This window comes from Tubulanus polymorphus, chromosome 1, assembly GCF_964204645.1.
Source record: "Tubulanus polymorphus chromosome 1, tnTubPoly1.2, whole genome shotgun sequence".
Taxonomy (NCBI): domain Eukaryota; kingdom Metazoa; phylum Nemertea; class Palaeonemertea; order Tubulaniformes; family Tubulanidae; genus Tubulanus; species Tubulanus polymorphus.
In genome coordinates, this window is record NC_134025.1 from 488,549 (window position 1) to 506,514 (window position 17,966).

The 17,966-nt window shown below is 36.0% G+C and overlaps 3 protein-coding genes across 3 annotated transcripts; 1 reads left to right on the forward strand and 2 right to left on the reverse strand.

Annotated features, from left to right (window-relative positions):
* Positions 1–158: 158 nt before the first annotated feature.
* Positions 159–1,711, reverse strand: LOC141915442 (uncharacterized). The gene is made up of 4 exons (XM_074806966.1): positions 1,374–1,711; positions 1,192–1,292; positions 951–1,105; positions 159–315 (listed from the first exon to the last, which is right to left on the reverse strand). Exons 1-4 carry the CDS (start codon positions 1,420–1,422, stop codon positions 165–167), a joined length of 456 nt encoding a protein of 151 aa, XP_074663067.1. The 5' UTR covers positions 1,423–1,711; the 3' UTR covers positions 159–164.
* On the forward strand, positions 1,636–17,842 carry LOC141915439 (glutamate receptor ionotropic, NMDA 1-like). Its single transcript, XM_074806964.1, has 18 exons — positions 1,636–1,918; positions 4,885–5,295; positions 5,616–5,845; positions 7,133–7,228; positions 7,719–7,831; positions 8,117–8,294; positions 8,581–8,722; positions 9,369–9,585; positions 10,494–10,618; positions 10,850–11,014; positions 11,959–12,193; positions 12,271–12,419; positions 12,862–13,019; positions 13,494–13,666; positions 14,255–14,356; positions 14,438–14,583; positions 15,162–15,238; positions 17,034–17,842. Exons 2-18 carry the CDS (start codon positions 4,897–4,899, stop codon positions 17,158–17,160), a joined length of 2,832 nt encoding a protein of 943 aa, XP_074663065.1. The 5' UTR covers positions 1,636–1,918; positions 4,885–4,896; the 3' UTR covers positions 17,161–17,842.
* Positions 2,509–3,751, reverse strand: LOC141915265 (carbohydrate sulfotransferase 11-like). The gene is made up of 2 exons (XM_074806733.1): positions 3,727–3,751; positions 2,509–3,203 (listed from the first exon to the last, which is right to left on the reverse strand). The coding sequence occupies exons 1-2, from the start codon at positions 3,749–3,751 to the stop codon at positions 2,509–2,511; spliced, it is 720 nt and encodes a 239-aa protein (XP_074662834.1).
* Positions 17,843–17,966: the final 124 nt, after the last annotated feature.

Sequence of the window (17,966 nt, forward strand, 5' to 3'; positions counted from 1 at the left end):
CTTAGCTTTAAAAACTGGTCACTTCTTTAATCTCCTATTTCGGTTGTTATGGGATGTTAAATACTGCAATACTTCTTTTTGAAACTTGGAAAAAAACAAAAAAAATAGAATAGAAAAAAACAAAGTAGTTTATGAATATAATGATGTATTTACAATGCGCTTCATTAAGCTCTCAATTTATCACAAAATGATTCGACCTCTTTTACAACTGAATGAGGAGAATTCAGTCCCCCGAAGAACGTACAGATCAATAATCCATATGGTAATTTACATACAATCAGTCCATCGTATCCGCCGACAACTGTAGCATACATACTGAAAAATACAACAGCAAAATAAACTCCACAACCCAGAGTTCCACCCCCACCCAGAGTTCCACCTCCACCAAGAGTTCCACCTCCACCCAGAGTTCCACCTCCACCCAGAGTTCCACCACGACACAGAGTTCCACCACAACCCAGAGTTCCACCACGACACAGAGTTCCACCCCCACCCAGAGTTCCACCACGACACAGAGTTCCACCACGACACAGAGTTCCACCCCCACCCAGAATTCCACCTCCACCCAGAGTTCCACCCCCACCCAGAGTTCCACCCCCACCCAGAGTTCCACCACGACACAGAGTTCCACCCCCACCCAGGGTTCCACCCCACCCAGAGTTCCACCACGACACAGAGTTCCACCCCCACCCAGAGTTCCACCCCACCCAGAGTTCCACCACGACACAGAGTTCTACCCCCACCCAGAGTTCTACCCCCACCCAGAGTTCCACCCCCACCCAGAGTTCCACCCCCACCCAGAGTTCCACCACGACACAAAGTTCCACCACGACACAGAGTTCCACCACAACCCAGAGTTCCACCCCCACCCAGAGTTCCACCAAAGATTTTGATCGTTGCATTTTTACTATCATCTATCAATCTAAATTAATGAAACCTCACTATCTTACCTGCAATAGGTTTGTTTATAAACTTTATATTTCTGTTTATATAATCTATTATTCATCAGTGTACCAGTATAATTATAGTTTAATGAAATTTCAAAACCGTTCATAAGAGCGGCATCAGGATCAGGGAATGCCCTCGAGAACAATGACCAATCATTCTGGAAAATAGACAATTCACACGTTATATATTTCGTCATAGATTAGTAAACAATTATTCTATAAAACTATAAGACTCAGATGTTACCTCAGTACCGGTATTGGAAAGAATCCCATATTCGTAAAGACAATGCCCGTGCGGAGATGTCAAACAAACACCATTCAGCAAACCTTTCTTTAAGAGCTTTTCTAAATAAAGTAATGAAGAGAAATCATTTAGGGGACTACCGTATTTCTATTATTCTAACGTGAATACAAAAAACTTTTTACCTGTAATATATTTATTCCAATTCATGTTACGGATCAATAGTGCTGCCATCTATAGTGATATACGAGAAGCTCATGTTTCAGTGATAAAATATATTAACGGCTTATCATGTAAAATAGCGCAGTCGTTGATGCCGTAAACACCGCGCATTGGACAGATATAAATCAGATAAACATTAGAAGTAACATCTACATAACTCAAAATACCAAAAAATTCCTGAATTTTATTAATTTTTGATCAATTATAATTTCATGGGCGCGGCCATCTTTAAAACAATCACGATGCGCCCAGTATCAGCTATTACACTCTCCTCCGTATCATCCCTGTTCACTATCCCATACTTCCTGGGGATGTTCGAATAATTAGTTTAATTTGATGATGAATAACGCTGGTATTCAGTTGAATGATACGAGGTGCGGGTTGTTGAGGGTAAGGTGGTTGGGTACATCATGATCCGATCCGACGAGGAAGATGGAGACTCGCCATTCAAATTGATTTATCAACAAGGTAGATATTGAAGACGCTGACGGGTGTTGTTTTTTGAAAGGTAAGCCGGACTCAAGGATCCAGTTCCACAGTTGTGAGTTAAGATTTGACTCAGAGTTAACTCTAACATGTCTAACTCAGAACTGGGGAACTGGATCCTGAAGTGAATGACTGGTGATCAGTCAGGGTTGGCGACACCTATTCACTAACTAACATTCATTCTCAGCAGACCCTCCTAACCAATCACACCAAACGCAGAAGACAAAATAAATAGAAAATAGAAATCCATTCATGTCATTCAATTTATTTTCCACAATAGCCATAGATACATAGAACAAGTTTGAATTGACAAATAAATTGATGTATATTCTCTCAAGTGTAGAGTATTAATGACAATCACACTATGTGAAAACTGATGCCTATTTCAAGATTAATCTAAATCCAATCTTCAAAGATATAGAACGAGCCTAGTAGTCATAGGCCTAGTCAGTGACCTGTCTGTGGTTTAGTTCCACGATCGCATGTTTTCCCAATCGATATAGCCTAAGCCCAGATCCGATTTTAAAAGCTTACCACCAACGATTAGGTAATTTACTAGCCGGCCCTACATCTGATGATTGGATTTATATAATTGATAATTCCAAAAACACTTCAAAATGATGGATTAAACTCGTAATTAAAAAGTATAAAATCATCTTTATATTTTTTATGTATTTTATTTAGAAGTGTTTGCGGAATATCTTTGTAATAACTCTTCATTTTCTCAGATGAATAAGTGCGTGGATATACAGTTGTATTCTTTAGTTTCGGATCTAATTTAAAATGATCTTGAACGAGTTCGAAATCATTTTCGATTGTACCTCCGTATTTACCTATGAAGTCATAGTTGATTTCACAAGGATGACACATATTGTTGTATATATTCCAGTGATTATTATTTTTTGGAATACTATATTCTACAAACTCTTTAAACGAAGGTTTATATTCCTTTTGATAATCTCGTTTGAAATATTTCGCTATTCCTTTTCGTAACCAAGGATTTTTCACTTTATCCAAATAAGCCGATAACAATCTCTCGAGAGGATGACGCACGAATAGAAATTTGAAATAAGTCGATGTTATTTCCTTTTGTTCTTCTTTCGAAAAACTGCCGAGTGATTTGAAATATCGAGCAGCAATTGTATGGACATTTGGGGCATCGTGTCCTTTCACAATCGATAAACTATTCACTTTAAGTCTTCCGTTTGTAAACAGCATTATATTTTTCCAAACCGTTGTTCCAACTTTAGCGATCTTACAATATATTATTTTGTTTCTTTTGTCCACTACAAGATTTCTATAATTACCTGTAAATATAATTGATTTGTAATTCATTGAGTTCAGAGTTTTTGATATTCTATCAAATTCTTGTGGAAGAATGAAATATCTTCATTTAAACTGTGGCACATTGTTTTCTGTAGCGTTAGGAGTACAACATAAGAATTTCCTCGAGTTCAGAATTATGATTATTGTTACTATCAGGGAAATAGAAGGTTTTCTACTTTTGTCAAATAGATGTTAGTTAAATTTGCCTAATAGGTTTACCGAGCCTGTTGATCGGTTGATTAAATACCTGTTGGTTTTGTTGTAAGATTTTTGCACTGCTGTTTCAAGAAATCGAGTCTTTGTTTGTAAATCTTGTCCAAGGAATCTGCAGTGTTTTTGCTGTTAGAACTTTCTAAAGACGAAATCTGATGAAATTTTATCTGAAATCATCAATTTAGTTGTATTTTATTTTATGAATGAAATGTACATTTTTAAAAGCTACAGGAGCCAGTTCTACATTTTCGAGTTAATTTGATTCTCTATGGGGATTTACAGTAAACTCACCTGTGGTTGAAATTGGGACGATCATTATTACTTACACTTAGCAGATTGAATAAGAAATACCATAAAACTCATTTGAGTTCTATGGAAATACATATTGTGACTCGTGAAGGCCTATTTAAACTTACTCTCACAACTGTGGAACTGGATCCTGAATTAATTACATTTTTAAACTCATATGAAATATTTTGGCAGTATCCCGGTGTCCTGGGGGTACAAGATTTTTTGTTGGGATACTATCAAATTATCCCAACAAGAAATTTCTGATTTCTCCATTAGAAGATGTTTGATCAAATTATTTCCTGCGTTTTCTTTGAAAATACTGAAATCAGAGGCTGAAACTGGGACATCACGAAAAACGATGCTGCTCAATGCTGACACAATTTTGTCGAGCCTTGTTATGAAGTGCATGCTAGGTTTACTTTCAGTACATACCTTACTAATAATAGTTTTCACATGTCCCGGTGATATATTTACATAGATACAAATCATAAGAAATAATCCTATAGAAATCCCTGCTGACAAATAACAACATTTTTGACGAGGAATCATGTTTAGTGTATAGTGTATAGAGTCGAGAGACAGTTCTGTCGTCACTGTCAAACTGTCTCTGTTAACTCAAATTCACAACTGTTGTTACTTACTTCCACTTCATTAGCACAATCCAGAACGCAATCTGTAAAACTTCTATTTGAGCTATGATATAAAATTCCGCAAGTTTGAAATGTTTCGTTGAGCTAGTAGTTTATTCGACGTATTTCATTACTCCGGTTTTTGCGGTGTTACTGTGTTTCAGGCTGCCGGGTTCAGGGCACTTTTATTTGCAACTTTCTTTTTAAAAATCCCCTTCGAATGATTTTCAGTAATCGTTACTACCGGTACATGTGAATTATTACGTTCAGTATTGAGTTCCCTCGTCCACGTCGTTATCCTAAGGGAAATCCTTACTGGAGAATGATATTCATTTTATCCCATCAGCAAACTTTTGATTTATCAAAAATCTTATAAAACTATCATCAAATATGTAAGAAGTGTCTTCAGGTAGTATTCATAAATAGTAGTTTGTAAATGATAATTTAACGTCTGGTCCTGTTTTTGTGCTCTGTGCAAATGTTATTTTCTGCGGATTATTGTATTTGTAATATATTTATATATTTGCAGTGTGCAGTAGAGATGGCTGCAGTACGTGTTGTGATGGTGATTATACCGATACTAATTAATACCGGATTAGTAATTAGTCAACAGCCTACGTTTATAACAATAGCGGGTGTTCTTAGTTCACGTGAACATCAGCAGATATTCCACGCAGCTGTAGAATTATTAAACAACGAACGTCAAACTCTGAAAAATGAAATTCACTTTAATTCTACGTTTGAAATAATGAGTGAAAATCCGATTGTGTCAGCGATAGCTATTTGTGAACGCGTTCTACCGAAACATATTTACGCAGTTATAGCCAGTCATCCTCCGGGTGAATTTACTCAACCACCGGTATCTATATCTTATACTTGCGGTTTTTATCATATTCCTGTAATTGGAATAACAGCCAGAGACAGCGTCCTGTCTGACAAGGTACAGGTTTTGCTTCTCCGTTTAAACTATTTTTTAAAATCCATACAAATAATGCTATGTCTGTAAGAAACTAGATTTCATTTTGTAAATAAAAATTTCTCAAATCTCTAAGAAATAATAAGTTGAGAATAGCTTGGTGCAATTTCTCAAATTTATAAGAAATAAATCTAGTGCAGATTCTTGTCGCGGAGAATTAGAAGATGAAATTAAAATTTGTACGAATATAAAAGATTAAAAACGAAATCTATTTATCGACAATTAACTATATTCTACTGAAAATCAAAGAGATTTGTTTGAAAATGATTTTGTTTGTATTTAAGAATTTACATGGCTCATATTTACGCACAGTTCCGCCATATTCTCATCAAGCTAAAGTTTGGTTGGACATAGTACGACATTTCAAATGGAAGAAGGTTATTTTGATTCACGGTCAGGATCAGGAGGGACGAGCGATGGTAGCTTCATTTCAGAATAATATTCAACTCAGAGAACCGATTGTAAGTTCAATCTTTATCACCCTCCGAGAATCTGCCTCTAAAATTGATTTTTGGTAAAACCAGTTCCTTATGTTTACACTATAGACGATTCTTTAATTTGCCGAGATATGCGACACTTGACTTGACAAAGGCAGATCAGTGAAGTCGTTGCAAAAATCTGAAACGGTTCTAATACGGTACTGTAAGAAAAGGCGCACTTTAGTCCAATATTCAAGAGGAGTCTTTGACTTTTCTTTTCAAAAGGGCACCTGTTGCCGGAATCAACTTTTTTATCAATTGACCCTAAACATGTGGTAAGACCCTCAGATCCCTGAATCTTAGATCCCTGAATCTAAGACCCCTGACTGAATTTCATTTCAATTAGTTGGAATGAATCAATCATTGAAAATGAACTTCTGTTAATAATGAGTTCAACTGTTGAACTGGAAGAGGGAATTGAAATTGTCCACAGATGTGGACAATTCACAGATGTGAATTAATGTGGCATGAATTACATTTATGATTGGAACGAAGAACTGATGATGCTTTACAAATATGTGTCATATTGATTAGTAACTAGTTCAATGTATATGATGAACTGAATGATATCAACAGGTGTTTACAACAACCAGAACGCGGTTCATGAAACACGTTTAAAATGAGTGAGGTTCCATTTTGAAGCAATTGCTGCAAGTTTAAAGATCGATCCTCATCGTCTTTTGTTAGCCCTGTTCTGGTTGTTGGCCCGTTATGTATTCTTAGCACCATCATTGACCTGTTAACCCTTTCCGTGCTGACTAATTAATACCCTATAATGCTGGAGAAAATTTGAAAATTCTAAAAAATTCCACCCTAGTGTGTTGAATAACGGGAATACCACTATAGTGCGTCTACACCGCAGTGCGGTGTATCGTTAGTTACTAGTATTTCACTATGTTTGAAACTTTCTGCCATTTTTCAATAGAGATAATTACTAATTACACCAATACACTGCAGTGCGGTGTACTAGCAAAATCCATCACTGATTTATACACCGCACTGCGGTGTAGACGCACTGAAAGGGTTAAATTTATAAACTTTCTTAATGAACTGAAAATGTTCTCTGCTCAAGTCGGATGTTTTGATTTGAGAGTGCAGATATCTGACTGTAAAAGATGTGAGTTTTATTGAAATTTTGTGTACACAACTTAATGGAAATAAAATCAAAATGCTTAAAATTCTGAGACGGATGGCGCAGAAGACTCCGCTCGAGTCAGATCTAACCGCTATTCAAACTATCTAAACTCGTGTCTCATTAATTATTAGTATAAATGATCGCTACGTAAATAGATAAAATGTATTGATATATATTTGCAGAGCAGTAAAACTATAGACTACGTTCCCGGTGCAGTCAGTTATACAGATATTCTAAAGAAAATCGCTTTAGACAGTACTATTATATACCTTCTCAGTGCTTCGTAAGTTTCTGCACCTGTTTATATCATGTTGGAGATTTTATTACTCACAATGTTGAATTATTACAGTTAACCCTCTGGTTGTGGATTTTAGAAATACGCTTGCTTCAAACCAATAAACCAGTGAATTCAGGGGCAGTTGGATCAACGATGGCTCATTATCTCATTAATTATTATAATTTACGAATCAAATTATAATTCAATATACTGGGTCCAGTTCCACAGTTCTGAGTTAAGATTTGACTCTGAGTTAACTCATCGAAAATGAACTAACTTTAACTCAGAGCTAACTCTTAACTCACAACTGTGGAACTGGCTCCTGATGTTTTGAAAAAAATTATTCCAGTCAATTGATGGGTAGTCATCACATAAATTGGGATAGGAAAATTTTTTTGTCATGCAGAGCAGGTGATAATTAGAGGCAATCAGTGGCAAGCGCGCGCGGTGTATTGTATTTTTTCTAAATGTTTTAATAGAAATGTCTTATTTAAAGAAAACAAGATGCAGAAACGATTTTCAAAGATACGTCTCGGTTGAATATGACTCAGGAAGGTTCAGTTTGGATTCTAACGGAACAAGCTATGAATGCGTCTAATATCCCTATCGGTTAGTTTCTGTCAGTGTACGGATAAGTCGTCACATAAGTCGTCATTTGGATAAGACGTCCCATTAGTGAAGTTGTATCTATTTTTAAGTTCCAATTTGTATTTCTAAATCAATTTACTAAGTGTAAGTCATCAGTTAAACGATCATTCTAACCAAAATGACTTCAGTGATTCTGATAGTAATTATTCGAAGTAAAGAAAGAAATTCTTTTCAGTTTTCAATTATGATGAATTGATGTATGGAATGAAAGATGAATGTTATATTTGATATTTGATGATTTTAAAGGTGCGTTAGGATTGAAGTTACAACACGGTAAAAATGAAGAATATCACATCAAAGATAGCGTTAAAATCATCGGTAAAGCTTTTAATAAAGTTCTACAGAATAAGAATTTGACAGCGCCCCCTATTAGCTGCAATGAGAGCGTCACAGATTGGAAGAACAGCGGAGATATGTTATTGAAGTAAGTTTGTGATAACCACGATCACATGTGGACAATTTGACTGACCCTGAATCAGTTCCAAATAAAAATGAGACATATATCATTCACTAGTTACTAAAGTGCTATCGTAATGATATTGTGGCAAGTCAGGTGATTCTTTAGATACCACAAGCAACAGTTTGACCTGTTTTTAAATTTGGTACGGGCCAGGTTCGACGTTTGTCATCCCGCCAAATTTGGCCCCTGTCAAATAGGCACGAACCCATTTGAAATTGTAAATGAATTAAAGTGGATGATGCATTTTTAGGCAGTTGCTGATGGAGAATGTTGAAGGTTTAACTGGCGAGGTGTCATTTACTGATTCCGGTGACAGACGCAATCCAAAATATGACATCATTAATATTCATGAGAATGATCACGTGATAGTTGGACATTACGGTCAAAATCAGGTAATACCAGCAGCAGTACCAGGGGTCAGTTATAGAATTCAAATCTTCAGTTCTATTGTTAAACACCAGTCCAAGTTCAATCTAAACAACTTTAAGACCAGTCTGAGCTCATTTTAGTTTGATAGACAATCTAACAACTTAACCCTTTCCGTGCTGACTAAGTAATACCCTATACTGCTGGAGAAAATGTGAAAATTTGGGAAAATTCCACCCTAGTGTGTTGAATAACAGGAATAGCACTACAATGCGTCTACACCACCGCAGTGCAGTGTATCATCAGGTTCTAATATTTCACTATGTTTGACGGGTGCTGTCATCTTTGTATAGAGATAAAAACTAAAAACTAATTAAATCAATACACCACAGTGCGGTGTACTAGCAAAATCCATCACCCATTCATACACTGCACTGCGGTGTAGACACACTGAAAGGGTTAAGATCAGTTCAAACTCATTTTGGTTCTATAACCAATCTAACAACTTAAGACCAGTCTAAGCTCATTTGGTTCTATAATCAATCTAACAACTTAAGACCAGTCTAAGCTCATTTGGTTCTATAATCAATCTAACAACTTAAGACCAGTCTAAGCTCATTTGGTTCTATAACTAATCTAACAACTTAAGATCTGTGTGATTGTGTTTTCTAGGATGGTTGGTCTCAAGCACTCATTCTGAATGAGTCTATGATGATTTGGCCCGGAGGTCGGGTTTCTACTCCTGAAGGATACAAATTCTCAACGTATATGAAAGTTGTAACTATTGAAAGTATTCCGTTTATTAACGTACGACCTGTAAATAGTAAACTCGATTGTGATGTGGCTAATAATGAAGTTTATTGCCCGAAACCGCATCAAAATAACCCAGGTGAATATATCATAACAGAACTGTCGATTCTCCTCATTACGGTGCAGTGGAACCTGATATATGGATTTTTTTAGATATAACAAACCTAGAATTTCATCACAAATAGGACAATTTTGATAATGAACATAGAACTATCAGCTGTAACAAACAGATTTTCTGTTGCCCTGAAGTTCGTTGTTACGAGGTTCCGTTGTATATAGAACTATCAGTTATAACAAACAGATTTTCTGTTGCCCTGAAGTTCGTTGTTACGAGGTTCCGTTGTATATAGAACTATCGGTTATAATGAACACATTTTCTGGTCTCCTGAAGTTCGTTGTAACGAGGTTCCACTGTATATAGAACTATCAGTTATAACGAACAGATTTTCTGGTCTCCTGAAATATATAATATAATATGATATGTGTCTTATATAGCGCTAAATCCAGCCAGGCTGCTCAGAGCGCTTTACATTTTCAGTATTATTACCCAGGCCAATTTTATACTCTAACATTCGTTGTTCTGCTGTATATAGAACTATCGGTTATAACGAACAGATTTTCTGGTCTCCTGAAGTTCGTTGTAAAGAGGTTCCGCTGTATATAGAACTATCAGTTATAACAAACAGATTTTCTGGTCTCCTGAAGTTCGCTGTAGCGAGGTTCCGCTGTATATAGAACTATCAGTTATAACGAACAGATTTTCTGGTCTCCTGAAGTTTGTTGTATCGTGGTGCCACTGTATATAGAACTATCAGCTATAACAAACGGATCGTGACAATGTTCCTTTATAGAATCTACTTAATCCTTGTGAATTGAATGCAGTTTATGAGAGAATCCGGATTAGATATTGATGTTTAGTTGACCCAGATTAGACAGACCCTGGGTGTTTGACTGTATTTTACTGATGATGTATTTATTTATTTATAGATAAACAGTTTGATTATTGCTGTACTGGATATTGTATTGATTTACTCATTGAAATATCAACATCTGAAAACTTTACATTTGACATGTATTTAGTTCCTGATAATAAATTCGGTTCTTTAGATCGCGTAAGTCTACACTATATACTGTCTGCACATATTTCGGCATTCTTGGATGATCTGATCAAATATACGAAACGCCGATAAAATATTTTACCGGAGGCTGCCTTAATCAAAATCCAAGATGGCTGCCAAAATCAAAATCCAACGTGGCTGCCTTAATCGAAATCCAAGATGGCTGCTTTTATGTGAAATCTCTCCATTTCAACCGATAAATGTGTTAATGTTGATATATTAAAGGTGAATGGTAGTTCTGAACGTCAGTGGAATGGATTAATGGGTGAACTAGTTAACGGACGAGCCGATATGATCGTAGCTCCGATGACAATCGACCCAGATCGTGCCCAATACGTCGATTTTACTAAACCGTTTAAATATCAAGGAATCACAATTCTCGTTAAAAAGGTACTGTACTCTGCTTGTCACAGAGCTCACGTGCCCTGTACTCTGCTTGTCACAGAGCTCACGTGCCCTGTACTCTGCTTGTCACAGAGCTCACGTGCCCTGTACTCTGCTTGTCACAGAGCTCACGTGCCCTGTACTCTGCTTGTCACAGAGCTCACGTGCCCTGTACTCTGCTTGTCCCAGAGCTCACGTGCCCTGTACTCTGCTTGTCACAGAGCTCACGTGCCCTGTACTCTGCTTGTCACAGAGCTCACGTGCCCTGTACTCTGCTTGTCCCAGAGCTCACGTGCCCTGTACTCTGCTTGTCACAGAGCTCACGTGCCCTGTACTCTGCTTGTCCCAGAGCTCACGTGCCCTGTACTCTGCTTGTCACAGAGCTCACGTGCCCTGTACTCTGCTTGTCACAGAGCTCACGTGCCCTGTACTCTGCTTGTCACAGAGCTCACATGCCCTGTACTCTGCTTGTCACAGAGCTCACGTGCCCTGTACTCTGCTTGTCACAGAGCTCACGGGCCCTGTACTCTGCTTGTCACAGAGCTCACGTGCCCTGTACTCTGCTTGTCACAGAGCTCACGTGCCCTGTACTCTGCTTGTCACAGAGCTCACGTGCCCTGTACTCTGCTTGTCACAGAGCTCACGGGCTCTGTACTCTGCTTGTCACAGAGCTCACGTGCCCTGTACTCTGCTTGTCACAGAGCTCACGTGCCCTGTACTCTGCTTGTCACAGAGCTCACGGGCTCTGTACTCTGCTTGTCACAGAGCTTAATTTCCCTACTTCATTTAATTCAATGATGACCCATTGTCACTCTGACCACCCCCTGAAATTCACTTGCTGCTTCATCGAGAATATTTATTGGTTCAGTGGCATCCGAGAGAAGCGCTTAGTCTTATGTATTTGATCCTTTTGAAGATTGTTAAAATTTGAAATGTTGATTCTTTTTTAGGCTCAGAAAGAATCAAGTCTAGATTCTTTCCTTCAACCGTTTAAAGATACGCTATGGATTCTAGTTGTTCTATCGGTCCACGTGGTGGCGCTAGTGTTGTATTTGTTGGATAGATTCAGTCCGTTCGGTCGATTTAAGTTAGCTAAAAGTAATGATACACAAGAAGATGCGTTGAATTTATCGAGCGCGATGTGGTTTGCTTGGGGAGTACTTCTCAATAGTGGGATAGGAGAAGGTATGTAACTATCACCACACATTTAAACTGTTAGATCATTCTATATGTATATAATAGATATTGATTTATTTATACAGGAACTCCTAGAAGTTTCAGCGCTCGTGTTTTAGGAATGGTTTGGGCTGGATTCGCTATGATTATTGTAGCATCTTATACGGCTAATTTAGCGGCTTTTCTCGTATTGGATCGACCTGAAGCTTCTATAACTGGTATCGATGACGCTCGTGTAAGATTTCTATTCAATCGACCTTTTATTTATTCCCACAATCAACGAGAACTCTTTATGAAGTTAACAATGATTTTATTTTCTTTATGAAGTAAACAATGATTTCATTTCCTTTATGAAGTAAACAATGATTTTATTTTCTTTATGAAGTAAACAATGATTTTATTTTCTTTATGAAGTAAACAACGATTTTATTTTCTTTATGAAGTAAACAATGATTTTATTTTCTTTATGAAGTAAACAATGATTTCATTTCCTTTATGAAGTAAACAATGATTTTATTTTCTTTATGAAGTAAACAATGATTTTATTTTCTTTATGAAGTAAACAATGATTTTATTTTCTTTATGAAGTAAACAATGATTTTATTTTCTTTATGAAGTAAACAATGATTTTATTTTCTTTATGAAGTAAACAATGATTTTATTTTCTCTCGTTAAAGTTGAGGAATCCGCAGAAAGATTTCACATTTTCGACAGTAAAAAACAGCGCGGTTTTAGGTTATTTTAAACGTCACGTTGAATTATCTACGATGTATCGTACAATGGAAGATCATTTGTATGAAACTCCTGAAGCCGCTATTAAAGATATCATGGAAGAGTAAGAGTTTGTATCTATTTATAACTGAGTCATCGTCACATCACAGTCCGTACACGTGCATGCAGGGAATAGATGAATGATTAGATTAAAACCCACTCATTGAAAAGATTTAAAAAAAATTTCATTTATTGAATGAAGAATTAGAATTCACAAAGTTATGAACTCTCTCTAGAGAATATCATCAGAAATAACTAAAATGAGGGGTTAATATACAACAGGAGGAATGAGTTACTTTATATTTGTATATTGAGTCCTTACCAATTCAATTCACTAAGTGTAAGTCGTCTATATCTTTTAGTCTCAATTTGTATTTTCAATATAATTTACTAAGTGTAAGTCATCATTTAACATAAGTCATGAAAATAATAATCGTCGCAACTAAGATGACTTCAGGCTTGAGTTTGACACAAGTTACATACAATTCTATGAAATGTTGTCCAAATAGATTTACTGTAATTTTTACTGTAATTGCAGTCGTTTAAGTGCATTTATTTGGGATTCGACACGGTTAGAATATGAAGCAGCTCGTAGTTGTGATTTGATAACCGCCGGTGATTTGTTCGGACGGTCTGGATTCGCTATTGGTTTACCAAGAAAAAGTCCTTGGTTAAATCGAATATCTGTGAAAATATTACAGATGCACGAAGGTGAATAATTGTCTATCTATTTTTCTGTTGTCAGTTGCTGCGAAGGCTTAGATTTTAGTCAAAGTCTTCAGTTCTATATTCAATCTGACAAAATGAAATTAAGACCGATCTAAACTCATTTTGGTTCTATAACCGATCTAACAACTTAAGACCGATCTAAGCTCATTTTGGTTCTATAACCAATCTAACAACTTAAGACCAGTCTAAGCTCATTTTGGTTCTATAACCAATCTAACAACTTAAGACCAGTCTAAGCTCATTTTGGTTCTATAACCGATCTAACAACTTAAGACCAGTCTAAGCTCATTTTGGTTCTATAACCGATCTAACAACTAAAGATCAGTTTAAGCTCATTTTGGTTCCATAACCAATCTAACAATTTAAGATCAGTCTAAGCTCATTTTGGTTCCATAACCAATGTAACAATTTAAGACCAGTCTAAATTCATTTTTGTTATATAACCAATCTAACGACTTAAGATCAGTTCGACCAGTTCTGGATTGAGTTTAACCGATTTGTTATAAATTGTGACATCGTTTAATGCATTTAGAAACGAGATTGAAATATCGTAATGTTATGATTTTACAGTTGGATCAATGGAAACTTTGGATACTAAATGGATTTTACATTCTACTGAATGTATTGATCATGATTCTTCACCGGCTACTCTTGGTCTCACTAATATGGCAGGTACGTCATCATCTACACGGTTTATTACTCTCAGACTCGATGATCATTATCTTAATGACTTCTCGTAATTGTATATTACAGGTGTATTTATGTTGGTCGCTGGTGGAATTGTAGCCGGTGTTTTTCTAATATTTATTGAAATCGCGTATAAAAAGCATCGCGGGATGAAAGAGAAAGAGTTGGAAGTGGCGCGATCTGCCGCTCAGCGCTGGCGCGGGAATATAGAGGTCAGTACTGTCTAATTACACATTGTTAATTATTGTATAAAAACTGTTGTAATCATGTAGTATGTAAAACTGTTCACAATCACTCACTATCCGCAGTAACTTTCAATGCACTATACTGTAATACCAACTGCATTGAGTGAATGTAGGTCTCTACCTGACCTGTACACTATTTCTGATCACATTATTGTAATTTACACAAATATCTTTAAATCTTTTAACACAAAAACAGGTGTAAAACAGGTAGTTGTTGTAGGTAAACCTGATTCTATTAGAGGTGTATGATAGTAGCTTCATCGAGTCAATGGAGAAACAACAGTATTTATAGAGATTACTGAATGAGCAGAATAATTACAAATAAATCTCCCCGATGAAGCTGCTTGTAATACCTGTAATACACAGCGCTTTCTTCTGTATTCAAATTTGATTTGATACCTGGGTAACACATTTCCCCTAATACTCATCCTATTATCTATGAGATATGAAATCCGTGCTGGGTTTCAATAAAGAAAAATCTATCCCTGATGTTCAACTGATTAATAAATTTTTGTTCGGGTCGCGGCTGTCGATACTTTTTACAGAGACGTAAAGTACGTCGTGAAATCAGAAGAAAATTGAAAGAGGAACTCGATCAAAAACATTCGGCCGTTAGAAATGGGTAATAACATAAGCATGGGTTTAAAACAGGAGACACAGCATGAATTAACAACAGGTCCATGACTTCAATATGATGCATGATAACAACAACAGGACAGCTTTAAACTAATACGTATAGTCATAATGGTCCCTTAAACCTTCCACCAAGTGGGTTCCCTTAAACCTTCAACCGAGTGGGTTCCCTTAAACCTTCAACCGAGTGGGTTCCCTTAAACCTTCAACCGATTGGGTTCCTTTAAAACCTTCAACCGAGTGGGTTCCCTTAAACCTTCAACCGAGTGGATTCCATAAACCTTCAACCGAGTGGGTTCCCTTAAACCTTCAACCGATTGGGTTCCTTTTAACCTTCCACCAAGTGGGTTCCCTTAAACCTTCAACCGAGTGGGTTCCCTTAAACCTTCACCCAAAATTGGGTTCCTTTAAACCTTCAACCAAGTGGGTTCCTTTTAACCTTCCACCAAGTAGGTTCCCTTAAAGCCTTTACACATGCATGATATCTGCAGCAGTTCTGCTGGTGATTACATTCTCTATTAATCTGTGTCTAATTCCCCACTTTTCCCTCTTTCAGCATCACAGAGACTGCTAGTTGGTTTGTACCCCATGTTCTAATGTTTCAGATTTAAACTGTCTGTTTTTTATTGCCGTGTTTTTTTTTTGCTGTACAGGATTCATTTTCGCTCATATCTGTTTCCACTGTTTCTATCTCTGATCTGTTTCGTGTGTGCTTACAGCTTATTGAATAAATGCTTCCTTCAAATGATACCATTGAATATTGTTTTGGATGATGAACCTTCTTGAGGAGGAGGGTTCACTCATCGGTTCTAAGGGTAGTTTAAAGGTGTAAGAATAAATGCTAGCGTTGTTTTATTATTCAAACAATCTTTCACTGTTTCACTGAACACTTTTCCTGCTTTAATATTGGCACCGTGGAGAATCAGTTTGTTTGTTTATTCATTTAGAATATCTATTTATATTATACATTATCATATACATTGTACGTTTTAAAATACGGTTCATACATTTTATGATTATCTTACTCAAACTCAGAGAAGTCTATTATATATATATATATATATATATATATATATATATATATATATATATATATATATATATATATATATATATATATATATATATATATACATATATATATATATTTATATATATATATATATATATATATATATATATATATATATATATATATATATATATATATATATATATATATATATATATATATATATATATATATATATATATATATATCATCATTTAGATTGTAAGCCATCGACATAATAGTTGTCTCAAATGAGTTTGACTACATTTATTAATTTAAAACGTCAAACTTGATAAAACAAAAGTTGTAAGATACATGTAGTATACAGTAAACTTCGGTTATTTAATCCAACCCCGATCAATCTGTATAAAACTCTAGTTACGTTAAAGCCTCATGTGTAATCTATATCTGGTTCCGGATTTCATTCAAGTGTCTTTAATTGTCGCCACTACGGGCAATAAATGAGTATCTGTAAACCGGCTATTGTACTGGTTATATACCTTTAAATCATTGTTTATATGACTTTTGATAAATTCATACAACTATGGATTATCTGTGATCCGTACAACTTTTCATCCCTTCTAAAAAGCTTGGTTCCCCTAGTGATACCGATTAACCGAGGTTTACTCTATTTTATCCTTGTTTTTGGCAATGATTTCTAATCATTGATGTACAGTGTTATGTTTAAGTATATGAGATGTTTAAATCGAATATAAATCTCAAATATTTTCAGAAAAGAAAAACTCTACGAAAAACCCTCATCGAGGCACAAATCCAAGCAGCAGCCGCAGCAGCAGCCGCAGCAGCTTCCGAAATCAGTGAATCCAAACCAAATGGCCACACAGATAGTTCAGGTGTGAGACTATCGCAGAAAGATGCACATAGTATGACATCAGAGGCTAGTAGTAGTGGTCCTGGTTATCATAGACCTACTACACAATTAGTACCTAATCCTACTTGTGATTCGCCTTTTTAATAATACCCAACCCCCTTGCATCACAAATCCTGCATTTCTTCCAAAAATTTGAATTAGCATTTTATTCTGAATTTCAGAAGTTTATTTTGAATTGCATTTTTTTTCAAAGATCTCTTGTACAAAGAGCTATCAATATTTATTCATTGATACTTATGTACTAGTCTCTATTACTTATGTACTAGTCTCTTGATACTCATGTACTGGTCTCTTGATACTCATGTACTGGTCTCTTGATACTCATGTACTGGTCTCTTGATACTCATGTAATGGTCTCTTGATACTTATGTACTGGTCTCTTGATACTTATGTACTAGTCTATTGATACTTATGTACTAGTCCGTCTATTAAAACCTTATGCATGTGACGTTACAGCCCGTTATAATGACCATCAAGCGCAAGCAACAAACTTGAGTATAAGTCATGTTCTGTTGGACAATATGACATACTGTGAATAACGTGATGTAGTAATCTATATATACCTGGTACTAGTCATTATAAACCTCTATACACACGTGTAAACAATGTATATAGATGTGATATTGTTCAAATGGGAAAGTTTTAGAAATGTTGATAATTAATAAATTATTATATAATTGATTTATTTGAGTTGTTTATTTTCTTGGTTCCTCTCGCAGCTGGAGAACAGTGCAGCCTCATTCAGGATTCGCTTCAGTTTAGAATGCAGCTCCT